General features: G+C 38.4%; 1 protein-coding gene and 1 long non-coding RNA gene across 4 annotated transcripts in view; one reads left to right on the top strand and one right to left on the bottom strand.

Moving 5' to 3' along the window:
• The window catches only part of LOC114316473 (putative calcium-transporting ATPase 13, plasma membrane-type), a 58,483-nt gene extending 54,670 nt beyond the window's left edge, over positions 1-3,813 (bottom strand). Inside the window, exon 1 of one of the 3 annotated variants that reach the window (XM_082875644.1) lies at positions 2,814-3,813. In XM_082875644.1, coding sequence (XP_082731770.1) covers positions 2,814-3,677 — 864 coding nt within the window. In that variant the 5' untranslated portion in view covers positions 3,678-3,813. The remainder of the gene's footprint in view (positions 1-2,813) is intronic. The other 2 variants (XM_082875643.1, XM_082875642.1) reach the window with 2 other exon arrangements.
• On the top strand, positions 1,647-3,781 carry LOC145793107 (uncharacterized). Its single transcript, XR_014333654.1, has 2 exons — positions 1,647-2,053; positions 2,324-3,781. It is a non-coding gene; the product is annotated as an uncharacterized LOC145793107 (long non-coding RNA).
• Positions 3,814-17,369: the final 13,556 nt, after the last annotated feature.

Genomic DNA, 17,369 nt, shown 5'->3' with positions numbered 1-17,369 from the left:
ATTCGTATTTTAAGCAAATTTCAAGGATGTATTTGTAATTTACTTGTCTCAATTAATAAAGGGGCATGTACCAGTACAATAATGCTAGAGATCTTAAAAATTTTATCAAATTTTTAATCAAATGTTTCACATGGGTGTGAGACCCACACCCATGTGAGACATTTGGTAGAAAATTTGATAAAACTTTTGGGGTCTCTAGCATTACTCTTTACTAGTAAGTTCTATACACAAAGTTCAAAATTCATTTAGTTCTAAAATAAAACATTTGCACCAATTAATTTTACATATTTTTAATTGTTATCAAAAAATCTTTTTATTTTATTTATTTATTTTTTATGAATTTGAAAACGCTGTTATGTCCCACCACTGTCAAACTTCCGTCAAATAGTCACCGGAGACTTGCCGAAATATTCAACATCACCGAGAAGTCGCCGAAAGTTCATCGAAGTATCGCTAGAGTGTTCTGAACGTCATTGAAAGTCGCTGGAATGTCCAGAATATTACCAAAAAAAAATGGAGAAATTATAGTGAAAAAACATAACAAAATGTACTAAATACTAATAAATTGAAAGGGAAACAAATAAAAATAAAATAACAACAACAAACAACAATGGAAAAGTATATATTATTTTTCAATTTTTGTACGGTTTAAGCAAATAATTTTTAATATTGATCAAACTGAAAAGTAAGTTTTGAAGCTGTAAAATGTTACAGTTTTAAAATATGATTCTATTAAGTATTTATCCTTATTAATCAAATTGAAAAACATGTTATGAAATTGTAAAATTTTACAGTTTTAAAGCATGATTCATTTCAGTACAAAAAATTGAAACTGTAAAATTTTACAGTTTTCACCGCCTGTAACTAAAACTTAAAAACAACTTGTTCAGAACTTGAAAATTTTCTCTATTAAAATAGAAAAATAGATGTGTGTAGTAGAGAAAATGTAGAAAAATTGATAAATTGAATGAGAGAAACAGATATAGAGAGAATATTGTACTCCGGCAACTATTTTTGGTTTAGATCTAGTCAGATTTGAGATCTGAGTAGATCTACTCATCTTCTTTGTGTGATATTCGTCTCTTTTTCCATCGGTAAGAGTAAAGTAAGGAGTCGATGATCAGTGGTTGCTGGTGAACCCTAAGCAATGACGGTCATCGGTCACCAGTAATTATATATTAGAAAAAGAAAGATAAGAAGTAAAGATAGTCGCCGGTCACCAAAAATCAAGAAGAGAAAGAGGTAGAGAAAAACGAACACAGAGAAGAATAAAAAAGAAAAATACGTAGTGGACTTTTGAGAATATTCAAAAGGTTATGAGACTAATAAAAGATATTAGCCTTCCAAGTAATTTGCCCATTAATAAAAGATATTGGCCTTATTTGAATTTTAAATATACTACAACGTTAAAATTGGGGTGATTCTATTTATACCCAAATAATAACTCAGTAAATCTAATTAAAATTTTGAAATTTTAGTTCATATTATACTTAATGTAAATTTACTAATAAGGACAATACACAATAAATCATAAAAAAAATATTATTTTTTGCTTATGGTATACCCAAACCACTTATACATATTCTTCATATTTTATTTTCTTCATTTTCTTTTCTAAGTTTCAATTATTTTATCTTCATCTTCTTTCTCACTTTAAAACTCCAATCTATCCCCTCAAAATTCACCATTATTATCAGTATCATTGTTTTTTATTGTGTTATTACCTACAAATAGAAGAAAATAAAAACACAATATGTATCATTATTTTTTCATTAAAAGTCTCTTGATGTTTCATTAATCCAAATCTTCCAAACATCTTCAAGAAAACCAATGATAACATAAAATATGTTATAAAAAAAAAAAAGAAGAATAAAACCAATGATTACATTAGGGTAGAACAAAACTAAAGATATGTTAAAATTTCACCGTGAATTTGCTTTACAAGATTTTTTTCCTTTTTTTATAAATTTTTTGAATCAGTTGAATCATTTTTTCTTTTTTTTTTTAAAGAAAGGGGAAAGACAAATAGTTCCTAAACGTTTCAACAATATAGGCCAAGTTTGGGAAGACTAAATAAGTGTACTTTTTGTCTTTTTAGACTAAAAAATTGAGGTTGAAAATATGGATGTTTGGGTTAACTTTTTGACTTTTTATTGGAAAATGTGTAATAAAAAATTGTAAAAATTGATTTGTAGGGAAAAATTTGAATTGGGAGTTGTGCAGCCGTAATTGTTGACTTTTGGTGAATAGTGTTAACTTTTTAACTTTTTGAGTAACTTTTTAGCTTTTTGACTTTTTTGGAACATCCCAAACTTGGCCATAGTGGCAGTTCTGTAGATTGTAGCCTCAGGATACAACTACCATTCTTTGGCATCGACAAGCACGAGTCTGTTTTCAACTCTTGGTGTAAGGCGGAGAACCTTCGTCAGTACGAGTCTCTACTACCTTTATTCGAACTAAGAGTTTCATGGTGTTATTAGTAGGAAGACATAAATAAATATGATGTTATACAGAATAATTCGATTGGTTCTTGTATGTGAACAAAATGAATAGCTGTATTGAGAAATCAGACATAATTAATAATTTTTTGAGTACAAATAGAATTCTTCCTAAAATTGGGAGCCTTATTTTGAGCCAATTTTTGAGATCCTAGACACAAGTCTAGTTTGCCTTAGCCCGGTCAGCCCTGTATACAGAGGTCTACTTTGAACATACTTGTGACTAAACTTTTAAAGACTCTCTAATACAAGAATTGAATTTTTTTAAAATATATTTGATTTAATTACTAAATTCTAAATTAATTCCAACATTACCTTGGTTCCAGAGAACAAGAATGGATTGATGCTTCGATTCACTTCTACAAGATCACTTTCCCCTGTCATGCTCGATTCATCGACTTCAAACGACTGCCCATCTATGAACAACCCATCAGCAGGAACTCGGTCTCCGATCTTCAAGAAAACCACATCTCCCACCACAATTTGAAACACTGAAACCTGTTGCCTTCTCCCTCCTCTCACAACATCAACCTGGACATTATCGCTCGCTTCAGATAATTTGTCAAACTGCTTGTTCTGTTTGAAGTTGCTTCCGGCCGAGACTGTGATGACAAGAATGACAGCAATAACTATGCTTCCACCATCATACCACCCGTCTTTTGGGCCATGTTGTTTGATGCCAAAACCAAGAGACATTGCAGCACAAACTAAAAGGATGAGAATGGTTGGGTCCTTCAAAGCCTCCCACACAAAATGAAACAAGCTCTTTGTGGGTGGCTTGCAATAAGTGTTTGAGCCAAAAGCTTCATGTCTATATGCAATGTCCTCATCATCACAATGAATCCCATTTTCCAAGTCAGTGTCAAGAGCCAAAGCTATGCCTTCAAGTCCTCCAAGTTGAGCAAGATCTTCTACATTCTTTTGCTTCATGAGTTGCGTGAGGCTGTTTTGATTAATCTTGTAGGAGTTGGGTGGGTCTAGGTTGACATTGAGGGCAGTGTAGGATGGTGAACGTTGGTATTTGGAGTGTTTGTTTGCTACGATTTGTTTGAAATGAGAGTACAAGGCTCTTGAACAGTAGATAGTTGAGAAAGCCAAGCGCCATCTCTTGATGGGTATGCTAAGGTTAGTGATTGGCACGTTGTGTAAAGGCTCGATGCAGTGCATGTTTGCTTGCATTATGGTAGACAGTTGGTAAGAAAGATTGAAAATAGATGGAACAGAATGAAACGCAGAGTCAACAATGGAGAATGATGTGTCTATAGGTGAAAAGTTAATTACTTGTAGATAAAGATCCGTCTATAGGTGCTATTTATAGAGAATCATGTTCAAGTTGATGAAGAAACCTTAAAATGATGCTGACTTTGGATAGAGTAGCACTATATAAATTAAAATAATAACAATAAAAATTTAGACTGGGCTTTCCTTCAATTTCAGATTTGGACTAAAGGATATTGTCCAGATTTCATCACAGATCTTATTTCGATAATGAAACAGTTTATTTTATAAGAGTCTTTCGTGAGATCGATCCAATAATCATAATTAATTCAATTTATTATATTTGTCTCTAAAAAAAATAAAGAAAAAGTGTTTTTTAAAAATAAATCATCTTTTTTTTTTTTTTGTGACAAATGCAATAAAAATAAAAATGTTTTGATTATTAGATCTATTTTTTCTATGAATAATATACATAAAGAACTTTATATAATGAATTGTTTGAATCATTAAAACAGAACATGTAGTGGGCCAATAAGGCCGAAACAACACATGGAGGGAAGAATAAATTGGGTCTCTTTTTTATATTCCAAAGTTTAAACCATTCAATTACTTAATTAATTGTGTTTTGGGTTTAAACCACCACCTTTTCAGTATATTCATCCTGCTCAAAATTATAAACCTCACAATTTTGCATTCATTAAAAATTATGTATTGTTAATACACTTTTTTAAGTACCACACTCTTTAAATATATGAACAAAATCAAATTCTTACCCTCTATTGTTTGGGCAAAAAAAATATTTCAAAATTTTTTTTCAGATAAAATATTTTTCTATGTTTGATGGTAGTGATGATAGCAGTGGAGGTAGTGATAGTGGTGTGGTGGTGGAGGTGAAAGTAATAGTAATAATGTAGTGACATGTAACGTTTTAATTTAAAAAATTTAGAAGCAAAAAATATTTCTATTAAAATAAACTTATTTTCCGTTAATCATAAAAAATATTTTCTACTTAATAAACTTATTTTTATTATACTAAACACCCGAGAGATACGCAAACATCCAAACTCACCCAAATCAACAGTGATCTAAGACTTTTAATGTTAGTCGTGTTTCGTGGGCCCATACCACGAACCACTAGAGTTCGTTCACACACTCACTCACTCACTGCTTCCAACTTGGAGCTAGGTTCATGGTAGTTGCATGGCGGAAAGTCTCTTTTAAATCACTTTGAAAGTCTCTTTACACATGTCGCCACCTTGCCGACTATGAAAAGGAAAATACTATTCAAATCACTGCTACCACGGATTTTTTTTATAAAAAAAAAAAAATCAAAATAGAACAGCTTTTATTTTATTTTATTTTATTCTTTTATTTTAGAGATATTAAGAACTCGGTAACAAAAAAATATTCAAAAAAACAAATAATGTTTGATTGAAATACAATTTTTGTGTGGTGAAACGTCGATTTAGGATATGATAGTTGGTTCAGTAATTCATGTAATTATCTTTTAAGATAGTCAGATTGTTTTGAGAAAATTTTTTTTTAATAATTTTTAAATTTTTTATAAAAAAAAAGTGTAAAAAAATAGAAAGAATGAGTTTTTTAACTTATTTAAAAAAGATTAATAGTAACCAAACAGTTTTTTTTTTATTAAATTCATAATTCACAAGCTGTAATTAATTAAATTTACAATATCCATTAATGTGTATTTTCTCATTTACTATTTATTTATTCTCTAATTTATTAATTTTAATAAGTTAGATTTCACATAATAAATCATCTCTGATAGTTAACAATTACCCTCAATCATCGCCTCCTGCTGATCAACCATTTTATTGGTTTTCAAAATAAAAATTTAAAACACGTGTGTAAAACATGTTTTTTGTTTTTATTTTTTGTAGATAAAAATAAAAAATCGCTAGGAAAAAAAAGAAGAAGAAGAATAAGAAAACTTTAGAATTAAGTGATTGTTTAGGATAATTTAAATAAATATATTTTTTGATTTTTTATGAAAAGATATGTAAAAAAATAAAAAATAATATAATCAAAATAAATATACTTATTTAAATAAATATAATTATTTAATTTATATCAAATAGTACCTCGATTTACTTAGGGTAAGGGGTAAATATAGTTATTTAATTTATATCAAATACTACCTCGACTTACTTAGGGTAAGGAGAAAACGAAATGCCACACTTTCCGGCAATTTGCTGACTCAGTTCGCTAAAAATTCTAAAGAATGACTTGTAAATAACGTAGGATAGCCGACAAAAAGATAAAGTACCCTATAAACTACAATCCTTTACTTATAAAGAGAACTTTTATTTACTTTCCATAAAATGTGCTTCTCATGCAAGAAAAAACTTTTTCCTTAATAGGTTTTGTGGGGACATAATTTCTTAGTAACAATACGTGGTCGAGGTATCGCCGAAGTGCCAGTCGGGATGCCACGTGTCCGGGTCATAACGCTGAGGTGATCTTGGTTCGACCAAAGTTATCTGCGAAAATATCGGAATCCGGAATAAGCGGACAAGGGACAAGAGTCCTAGAATGGGAGAGGACTTCAGTTTGGATAAAGATAAAACTCTTAGAGAATTTATCCCAATCCTACTGAGAGTCCAAGATTAGCAGTAATCCTAAGTCCATTGAAGCTAGACTTCTATTGGGAGTAGGATTGTGTTGGCTTTAAAAGAGAGGCACCCCCATGGGTCTAAGGTACGCTTTTTATGCTCTGAATAGTGAATTGAACATTTTTTCTATTTTTGAGAGATAACTGACTTGATCATCGGAGTGCCCCCGGGTGGACAAACCACCGCCGGAATCTCTCCTCTTTGTTGCAGGTCATCCAGGCGCCATCTATTCTGCTAGTGCTCTTCAGTTGAATACTAAGTTGGCAGTGTGGTTAGAAATTAGCACACACAATTTGGCGTCGTCTGTGGGAAAGAAAGGAGAATAGATGGCCACCGACGGACAGAAAGAGAAGATTGGAGATGACACTCCTATTGGGAGTGGGAAACCTGTTGACCTTGACGTCGAAGAAGACAACTGCAACAAAGAGACTCGTGATCAGAATCACGGAGGAAAGGACATCGGCCAGAAAAGGCGACGTACCAAAGAAAACGGACCAAAGCGAGTATTACAACGAGGACGACCTTCAGGTATGGAAGGATAGATGCCTACGGAGGGACGATGAGGTAAAGGGAATGGCGAACAAATTGGCGGACCTGCAAACGGTCGTCCATTTCATGATACAGAACAATGCCATGCTGTAGACACCCCATTTTTGACCGACCTTAAGACTCAGACGTCACCGATTGAGCGCCTGGTGATGTTGCATATCGTGCTCGTTCAGAGGTTTCAGAGTCTCGGCTGCGAGCCTTGCCTCCGGACTTCCGACTCTTTCATGCTTTGCCTCGGTTTGCGAACCAAGCTCTGTTTTCTCTATTTTCTCTTCCCGAAGGGAGGGAGAGGTCTCGTAGATCATCTCTCAGTGGCCGTAGGCTACGTTTCGTGGTCGTAGGCCATTTTTCCCGTTTGGAGTCCAGTTTCCAGTTTTTCGGAGCCGTTGGCCGTGTGCCTCGGTTCGGGACCGCTTAACCACCTCCGTTTGCTCCGATTTTTGGCATGCATCTTATTTGCTCCATTTTGAGGGACACTGTGGCTCGAAAAACCAACTTCGTGGTCGAACTCCACTTCCGGTGCCTAGCAGTCAGTTTTCGGGGCCTCAGGCTGCGCGTTTCGGCCCCCGAACCTTCATTTTGCATCGGTTTGAGTTCATTTTTGGCAGGGACCTCTGTTTCACTGCTAAGAAGGTCGTAGAAGGGTGGGAGGCCAGTAATTGTTCTGACAACCAGTTTTATTCCTCCATCGCCCTCCGTTGCCCGTTTTTCTTACGTGAAAACCAATGTTGACCACCCTAAGGCCACTTTTTCCAGCCCTAAACCACATATTTGTGTTGTACACACCTGGGAGGCCACCAATATCACATGGCCGGCCAGTAATTGTATTTGACTCTTTTGAACCCCTCCAAAAAGAGGGCTTTTCTCTCTCCTGGTTTACTTTCTCCACTTTTTGACCACATGGTTGTATTGTGCACACATGGGAGGCCACTAATCTGGGGTGGCCGGCCACTAATACTTCTTGACCCTTTTGGCCCTTGGCCGACCGGCCATGGGGAAGGCCGACCGGCCACCTGCAACTCCAATAACAGGCCGGTCATGATCCCCTCCTCTGGTACATTACAAATATGTATTCTGTTTCCCCCCATATTGTGTATCCGGGGGGCTGCACTTTTGGGGGGAAAACTTGAATTCATTTCCCCCCCTTTTCCCCCCCCTTTTTTGCCTATATATCCAGGCCATTCCAGCAGCTTCAGGGGTTACAAAAAAATTGGTTCAAGACCCTTGCACTCAATCTCTCTCTCCCGCTATTCCAACCCTAAAAATCTCCTTAATCCTACACCATCTACCCTACACCTCATAGAACAAAGCCTCTATCTTCCATTCCAGCAATTTGAGGCTGTTTTCCAGAGGTTGAGAGCCACCAAACTTGGTCCAAGAGTTGTTGAAGACATAGGCTACAAGGGTAAGTCTCCTTCTCCCTCTTTCTTGCCTATTTTTGCTCAATATATTAGCTCCTCTTGATTGCATATTTGGGCTCCGACCCTAACTGAAAATAGAATTATTTTGAGCTCCTTTTCATGTTTGTTTAAGGGTCTCTCTCTGTTTGAGGCTTCCTTTTTACACTTGACTCTTTACCCCTCTTGTATGCCTCTTTCTTGCATAGTATTTTAGGCCTATTTGTAAAATTTTTTGAGCTTGGTTGTAAACTGAAAAGTGGCTTATTTTGAGCCCTTCTTCAACATTGTTGAAGGGATCTTCACTGTTTGATGCTTCTTTTTGTCACTTGCCACTTTATCCCTCTTTTGGCCTTATTTTTGCATGTTTTGTTAGCCCCTCGTGCTTGTGTTTTTGGGCCCTGGTCCAAACTGTAAATAGCCTTATTTTGACCCCCTATTCATGTTTGATGAAGGGTATTTTTCTGTTTGAGACTCCATTTTTACACTTTGTGTTTAAACCTTCTTTTAGGCCTATTTCTTGCATAGTATTTTAAGCTTACTTGTGCATTGTTTTGGGCTCGGCCATAAACTGTAAAATAACTTTTTTTGAGACCCTCTTCGACTTTGTTGAAGGGCTCTTGGCCATTTAGGGCCAGACGCTTCTACTTGCTTCATTACCTCTCTCACGGGGCCATTTTTGCATGCTAGCTTAGTCCTATTTGTGTCCATTATTTGGCCTTGCTTAAAACTGTAAATATGGTTTTTTTGGGACTGTCTTGATTCTGTATTCACACTTCATGTTCAAATAATGCATGCTTTGCATAGCCATAGGTCATTCCATGTACCTAATTTCATGTTTCGGGTCTCATTTCATGTATTGGGTGCCATGTTTCCATGTTCTGGGGCTGTTTTGCATCATATTTTGGTACTGAAATTTGCATGCTAGTATGCCATATTCCATGCCTTGCCATGTCTTGTTAGAGTGGCATTTGTGCCTTAGGATCGGTCCTCAGTTTGCGTGCATGTGTGCACGGATTTTGAGTGTCTCATTTTCATCTCATGGCCTCCTATGTGAGTGTGGCTGAGGTCCACTCATGTTAGTGTAAGTCCATCGTGCATTGTGTATGCCATTTCATTTCATAGCATTGTGTATGCTAGGTTGCATATTAGCGCATTGTGTATGCCATGTTACCTCGTGCATCGTGTATGCCATTCCATAGTATTGTGCATGCTAGATTGTATATTAGTTGCATTCATGCATGTCATGCATATTGCATTATGCTTGGGATAGGAGTTAGCCCGAGTACGGAAAACGAGGTACGTTTCGTACTCCGAGTGACGGAACGTATCTCAATTCCTAGTCACCGACACTCTGGATTATCCATGATGGAGTTTAGGTTTTGTTGTGTTTATATGTGCATTCATTTCATATTGAGTCGTGCAATTCGACTCCTCGGCCATCATGCATCGAGATGCGTGATTGGTGGCACGAGGATCGAGGCATGCATACATTCGTGAAAATACATTGCCATGCCCCTTTCCTGCTCTCTGTTGCAACAAATCAAGAGTCAGCAGCCTTCTGGAGCTTGGCACACATCCCAAGAACAATTGCAAACAGAGGCTAATTGGGGCATCGCAATGGATTTCCGCGCAAGGCAACCCGGATATGCATTATTCATCATCTAAAGAAGAGTCAAGGTAGTCCCTGGCTTGCATGCCAATTTATTGTTTTCCTAATTTAATTTGTTAATTAATTAGGGTTTTGTACATATTTGGACTGTAATTATTCATTTGGGACTGTATATCATTTATTCGGACCCTCTGCGCGAGGGCAATGTTGTAATAAGTGTGCGTGTGTGTGATGTATGTCTTCCAACCCCACGTCTTTCTCCCTTTTATTTACTCGCTTATGATGGTTAGATTAGGGCATGCTTCAATTAGCATACAGTATGATAGCATGTTTGCATTCATTCATTTGTTTTGCATGCACCGGGCTTGGCGCATCATACTAACTGCATTGTATTTTCAATTTCAAGTTGAATACATGTTAGCTGTAGCATTTCATATGCCATGTCTAGAATAGCCGAGCCTGCTATAGTTGCACTTTTGCATGTGTTGCATTTGGCATTTCTGTATAATTAGGATCATGCATGGATTTCTAATTAGTTTCTGTTTTGGCTTAGAGTACTCGGTAAGTTTTATGCTTTAGCATCCTTGCATGCGTGTGAGTGACTGCCATGAATAGCATGCTTACCATGAGGCTATATGCTTATGTGATATAACTGCTTGAATGCCTGTGGGTGAAGGTTGGGTTATTTGAATTGGAACAATTCATCAAATGTGTGTTTTAAGCCTACTAGATAGTGGCAAAATCATGTTTTTCTAAGCCCACCCGAGGGTGGCAAATCCACGTCTTAGCCTACCTGCGGGTAGCACCATCAAATCATTTTCAAATAAACAAACATGAAATGTTTTGTTCCAATTCAGGCGATCCAGTCTATACTTGTATATTGTGCGCATCACATAGTAAATCTAGGCTAATAACCGGAATAAGAACGCATAATGTTTTCAAAAATAGATATCATGGTTAGTAGAGGCCGATCTTTAATCGGGCGAGCGGGGGTGCTCACGAAGTGACCTTCCCCAATCGTACCCAAGTTCCCGAGCCGAGGTAACTTTGGTGATGACGGACACGTGGCCTTAGGCAAACAAGTCAGGGTTTCCTAAATTTTCCCAAAATAAAATATTTAGGTGGCGACTCTGTATCTGGCAAAGCAGTCCATGTTTGGCACTTCTTTCAAAATCTGTTTTCTCAAAACGATTTGCCGGATTTGGACTCTTTGGTTCAGATTTAGAACCGTGACAATTTGAGAGTCCTGAGCTGTGGTAAGCCCAATATCGAACGGAACGGGGGGGACTCGTTCCTCCCTGGGGCGTTCGGGGAACGTCTACAGTTTCTGGCGACTCTGCTGGGGAGTTAGAGAACTTGACTCGAACTCATGATATCTGTTTTTGACTACACTTGTGTGTTTCTTTGCATTGCATTTGCATTGGTGCGCCTAGGACACCGTGTTTGCCATCTGCTATTCCTGAACGGTTTGCCAGAGGCTTGTCTTGTCAAGAGATGACCATAAGGTTGACCGGTTGTGGGCTTTGCCAGTATGGGAACACAAACCCCGGTTTTACCGGGGCACCCTTTTGACCATTCGACCTAGTGCATACTCGGAATCCATAGTGACCATTCCAAGCAAGGACAGGTTGCTTACCCGATTTAGGTTGTTTGAAACCGCTGCGTGCGTAGTGAAACCCTAGCTCCTGACAAAATAGGACAGGGAAACCCTACCCCAACATAGGGGTGTTTTGGCTCTCACTTGCTTGTTATGTGCTTTTAGAGTGCGTCTCTACAGGAATGCATGTATCAGTTTGCAAGTTTGGGCATCAGGCCTGCGGGCACCAGTTCAGTATTTTGGGATTCAGTTTACCTGAGGGTATCAGATTTGAGGTTGAATTTTGGGGGCAGAATTCAGTAGAGGTGTAATAACCCTCACCACTGATTACCGTTAAACATTGATTACTGATAACTGAACTGATCATGACTGATAATTGGACTGATTAAAAATACTGAACTGACTGACTGAAGTTGGAAACCGAATTGACTGAGTATATGTTAGTTAATTGCATTCTATCTGTTTGACTGTATGGTTATCTGTTCATGCTTATGTGTTTAAACTGCTAATTGAAGGCCTTATCGGCGGCCGAATCAGAAACCGATTAGTGTTCTATGATCGTCTGAATTAATGTGATTTTATAGTATAATTATCTGAAAACTGATTAGGTATGATTAAATTAGATTAAAATAAGCTAATTAAAGAGTTGGACTTATTTACCGAATCGCCACCCTTAGTGGCCCACTCAATACACACACTTGAAACTTGTATACACTCCACGTATTTGATTAAACCAACATTTCTTCTCACATTTTGAGCCTCAACCGACCCTAGAGAGAGAGAGAGAGACTTGAGGAGTTGGTTTTCATCTTGAATTGTTTGGAATTGCTTGAGGATTGAAGTGTTGATTGCTACTTTGAGCTCCTAGACCTTGAACACAAGACTAAGGTAGGACATCCATCTCCTTGTTGTTGTCTTAGAATTCATTCTTGCACAATTCATGCTTCAATTGTAGAGCTAAGCCATGTTTTGGTGCATACATGTTGTTATAGAGTGTAATTCATGCATGCATGTTGTTAATGTAGAAGTTTGAGTTGAATTCATGGTGAAATGTTGCATGCATGTTCATAATTTTGTAATGGTTCATGTTTTCAACTTGTTTTTGGATCAATTGGCTCCTTAGAGCATCAAATTGAAGCTTTGGAATGATTTGAATTCATGCATGTTTGCATGTTCTTCATATTCTTGAAAATGGGTTTGAATGTGGTTTTAATTGACTCACCTTTGGGGCTTGAATTCATAAATTGAGCTTTGAAACTTGTTATACATTGAATTTGGTTATGTTTTCCAGAATTTGGGCCCAAGAGGTCGAGTTTGGAGTGGTAGAATGCTTGGTTTGAGCTTGGGAGGCAGATCTGGAAATTCCAGATTTGGCTTCCTCGCTCGAGCGAAGGATTCCCCGCTCGAGCGAGCACCTTTGTCCAGGAATCCGCTCGAGCGACCATCGAGCGACCATCGCGCGTAAAATCACAGCATCCAGTATTTTTACTGTTTCGACAGACCGCTCGAGCGAAGGATTACTCGCTCGAGCGAAGCCTTTGATTTTGGAAGCCCGCTCGAGCGAAGAAAGTCCCGCTCGAGCGAGGCTCCTATTTTCAGCAAGTTTGCAAAATGTTTTCTAAGTGTATTTTTGCATCCTCATCCCATCCTAGGCATTCTTAGGCCTAGTTTAAGGCATCTTAATGAGGATATAGATGTAGAACACACCAAGGCAAATTAGGGTTTAAGTTATGAGATTTCCCAACTGTGTAGCTTAGTGTGTTCAACCTGTTAACTGTGTAGGGTTGGCGACTGGGGAGACACGCTCTAGCATACTGTAGCCCGAACTCTGTGAGTAACGATTGTGTAAAGATATGTTCACAAATGACTATCTTCTGATTACTGAACTGAACTGTTTACTGAACTGATATTGTTTACTGAATGAATGTATGTCCTTTATTTCTGAACTGTACTGTGGCATCCTTAGCACTACTGTTTACTGTCACTGTTACTGTTACAGAGATCTCTGTCGGTTCCCTCGTGGAGCCACTACTGTTTACTGACTGATGGCCATCATTACTGTTCGGTCTTTTAAGACCTACTGTTACGGTTATGCTAATGGTTGTACCACATATGACTGTTTACTGTACTGAACAACTGAACTACTGATTGAATTGAACTGTTTTCATTACTGTAAGGACATTCATTCTAAACCCCTTTACGCATTATGTTATTCACTGGGCTTTAGCTTACTGTTTATATATATATGTAGGTGCTCAGCCACCAGATCGGAGCTAGGAGCGTGGGTTAGACTCCAGTTTTGTCAAGCCAGCCTTTGTGCCTCACTGCGAGGTTCCGAGCCTATCTGCTAAGGCTTAGGGGTGTTTTAAGAATTCCCCTTCTGTACTGTTTCACTGTTTTGTATAGACTGACTGTTCACTGTACTGCTACCTAGGGTTGAGTCCCTAGTTTGAATGAATGTAAATATTGTGCATACTGTTCTGTACTGTTTATGTATGAATGCATGAAAAATCTTTTTGGCATACAGACAATCACAGCTCATTGGACACTGTTTAATTACTGTATTGGCTTCCGCCAGGCCCTGTACTCTGTTTTACTGTATTACTGATCTGCAGGCCTTCGGTAATCTCGGATTACTGGCCGGTTACGGTGCTAAACCCATAGGGCCGGGTTTGGGTCGTGACAGAGTGGTATCAGAGCGATACTTAACCACGAGTTATACCGCACACACATGTCCAAATGAGCTATAGGGTGTCCTAGAAAGTGATTAGGGCATTTCATGGACTTGAAAAGTGTGTGGTTATGTTATGACTAAATATCTGTTAATGTGTTAAACTGGTAAACCAATGACTGCTTATGTATAAAACTGTTATGACTGCTTATAGTGAAATGGACAATGCAAATGAACCTGAATCCTAGTCTACCGAGGCAAGAATGGAAAGAATGGAAAGAATGATAGAACTGATAACTACTAGACTGGAACAACAGAACCAACAGCCCCCACCTCCTCCTCCGGTACAGCCGGAACCTAATGTAAATGATGGGGATATTATTGCTCTGACCCAGAAGTTCAGCAAAATGAAACCGCCATCCTTTCAGGGAGGCCTCGAACCATTAAAGGCTGAAGCTTGGGTGCTTGAAACAGAAAAGCTATTTGAAGTGTTTCCGTGCTCGGAAGCGAACAAGGTACTGTTAGCCACCTTTACATTGCAAGAAGAAGCTAGAAGGTGGTGGATGTTGATCCGTGATGAAAATACCATTTTGACTTGGGCTCAATTCAAGGGAGCCTTCTTTGAAAAGTACTTCCCTCAGTGTGTTAGGGACAGGAAAGTGACTGAGTTTGAACAACTGAGACAGGGCACCACATCTGTTGCCGAATATGAAACGAAATTCACCGAGCTTGCTAGATATGCACCGCATATGGTGGATACAGAATATAAGAAGGCCAGAAAATTTGAAGGCGGCCTTAATGTTGCAATTCTTAACCGAATAAATGTTTTGAAACTACCGACTTTTGTGGGTGTTCTCGATCGAGCCTTGATGGCTGAATCAAACATTGAAGCACTGAAAACAGAAACACCAGCGTCGGAATGGCGTGGTAAAAGACAGGGTTTTAAATTCAAGAAAGGCAAGCACAACCCGTTGAACAAAAAGCAAAACACAGGGTCAATGACTACTTCTAGTCAAGGAAACCGTGCAATACCGCCCTGTTCTGAATGTGGGAAAAATCATAAGGGAGTTTGTTACAAACTATCTGGAGCGTGTTACAGGTGTGGCAAGGTGGGCCACATGGTTAAAGATTGTCCTTCTGCTCCTCAGGGCAACAGCAAAGCTGCAGCCAGCGGCGCAGCATCAAACGCTCCACCAAAACCGAACCCTAAAGCTACCGGGAAAGAGCCTATGAGGCAGGGCCGAGTGTTCGCCCTAGTATCGGGAGATGTCCAGAATACCGAGACCGTTGTGTCAGGTATTCTCTCTATTTGTACTCAGAATGCTTATGTACTAATTGATTCGGGGTCTACGCATTCTTATGTATCGCATGCTTTTTCGCGTAAATTGAATAGACCCTTGGAACCTTTGAACTATCTGTTATCAGTATCATCACCCGTAGGAGGATCTATGACATGTGCTTATATGTACCCCGCCTGTGAAATTATTGTTGAAGATGCACATCTGTTTATTGATTTACTGCCACTGAACATAGACCATTTTGATGTTATATTGGGGATGGATTGGTTACAAAAATATCATGCCACTATTGATTGTGTGACCAAGCAAGTTATTTTCCGTCCACCTGGTTTCCCTGAATTTGTGTTTAATGGGAGTGGAGTAGTACCTCCTCCGTATCTGATTTCATCTGTGAAAGCTGTAAAATTGATTAGAAAGGGCTGTAAGGGATATTTGTGTTCTGTACTGACTGTATCTACTGATGATAATGCTAATATGAACTGTATTCCTATAGTCAGAGAATTCCCAGATGTTTTTCCAGACAATTTGCCGGGGGATTTGATTGACAGGGAGATTGAATTTACCATTGATGTAATTCCGGGTGCACAGCCGATATCGAAAGCTCCTTACAGAATGGCCCCAACTGAACTGAAGGAGTTGAAAGTGCAATTGCAAGAACTGTTAGACAAGAAGTTTATCAGGCCCAGTACTTCACCGTGGGGCGCACCTGTCTTGTTCGTAAAGAAGAAAGACGGCTCACTGAGACTGTGCATAGACTACCGTGAACTGAATAAGGTAACTGTAAAGAACAAATACCCATTACCGCGTATTGATGACCTGTTTGATCAGTTACAGGGTGCTCAAGTATTTTCAAAGATTGATCTCAGATCAGGGTATCATCAACTGAAGGTTAAACCGGAAGACATTGATAAAACTGCTTTTAGAACGAGGTATGGACATTATGAATTTTTAGTTATGCCGTTCGGAGTCACGAATGCACCAGCTGCATTTATGGACCTCATGAACAGAATTTTTAAACCATACCTTGACGACTTTATTGTTGTATTTATTGATGACATATTGATTTACTCCAAGAGTATAGAAGAACATGAACAACATCTGAGACTTGCCCTACAAACCTTAAGAGAACAGAAACTATATGCTAAACTATCTAAATGTGAATTTTGGCTTGATCATGTTATGTTTTTGGGGCATGTTGTTAGCAAAGATGGGATTTTTGTTGATCCGCAGAAAATTGAAGCTGTAGTGAATTGGCCTAGACCAACAAATGTGACGGAAGTCCGAAGCTTTTTGGGATTGGCTGGATATTACAGAAGATTTGTCAAAGATTTCTCCAAAATTGCCCTACCATTGACTCAGTTAACTCAGAAGGGGACATCATTTGACTGGACTGACCAAAGAGAATCTGCTTTCCAGGAGTTGAAAACTCGATTAGTGACTGCACCGGTTCTTACCTTACCTTCAGGTACGGATGGTTATACTGTATTTAGTGATGCTTCTCATAAGGGTTTGGGATGTGTTTTAATGCAGAATGGGAAGGTTATTGCTTATGCTTCCCGACAACTGAGACCACATGAAAAGAACTATCCGACCCATGATCTGGAACTTGCTGCAGTAGTATTTGCACTGAAAATCTGGCGTCACTACCTGTACGGGGTGACATGTGAAGTATACACCGACCATAAGAGTTTGAAATATTTCTTCACACAGAAAGAACTGAACATGAGACAGCGGAGATGGCTGGAACTGATTAAAGACTATGACCTACAGATATTGTACCATCTGGGAAAAGCCAATACCGTTGCCGATGCATTGAGCCGGAAATCGATTGGAAACTTAGCATGTTTGCTTACAGGACAGAAAGAGTTGCTTTGTGACCTTGAAAAATCTGAAATT

This window comes from Camellia sinensis, chromosome 6 (genome assembly GCF_055761805.1).
Source record: "Camellia sinensis isolate YWXY chromosome 6, ASM5576180v1, whole genome shotgun sequence".
Classification (NCBI taxonomy): domain Eukaryota; kingdom Viridiplantae; phylum Streptophyta; class Magnoliopsida; order Ericales; family Theaceae; genus Camellia; species Camellia sinensis.
Note: the sequence above shows the minus strand (reverse complement) of the source record. Positions and strands in the feature narration are given on the sequence as shown.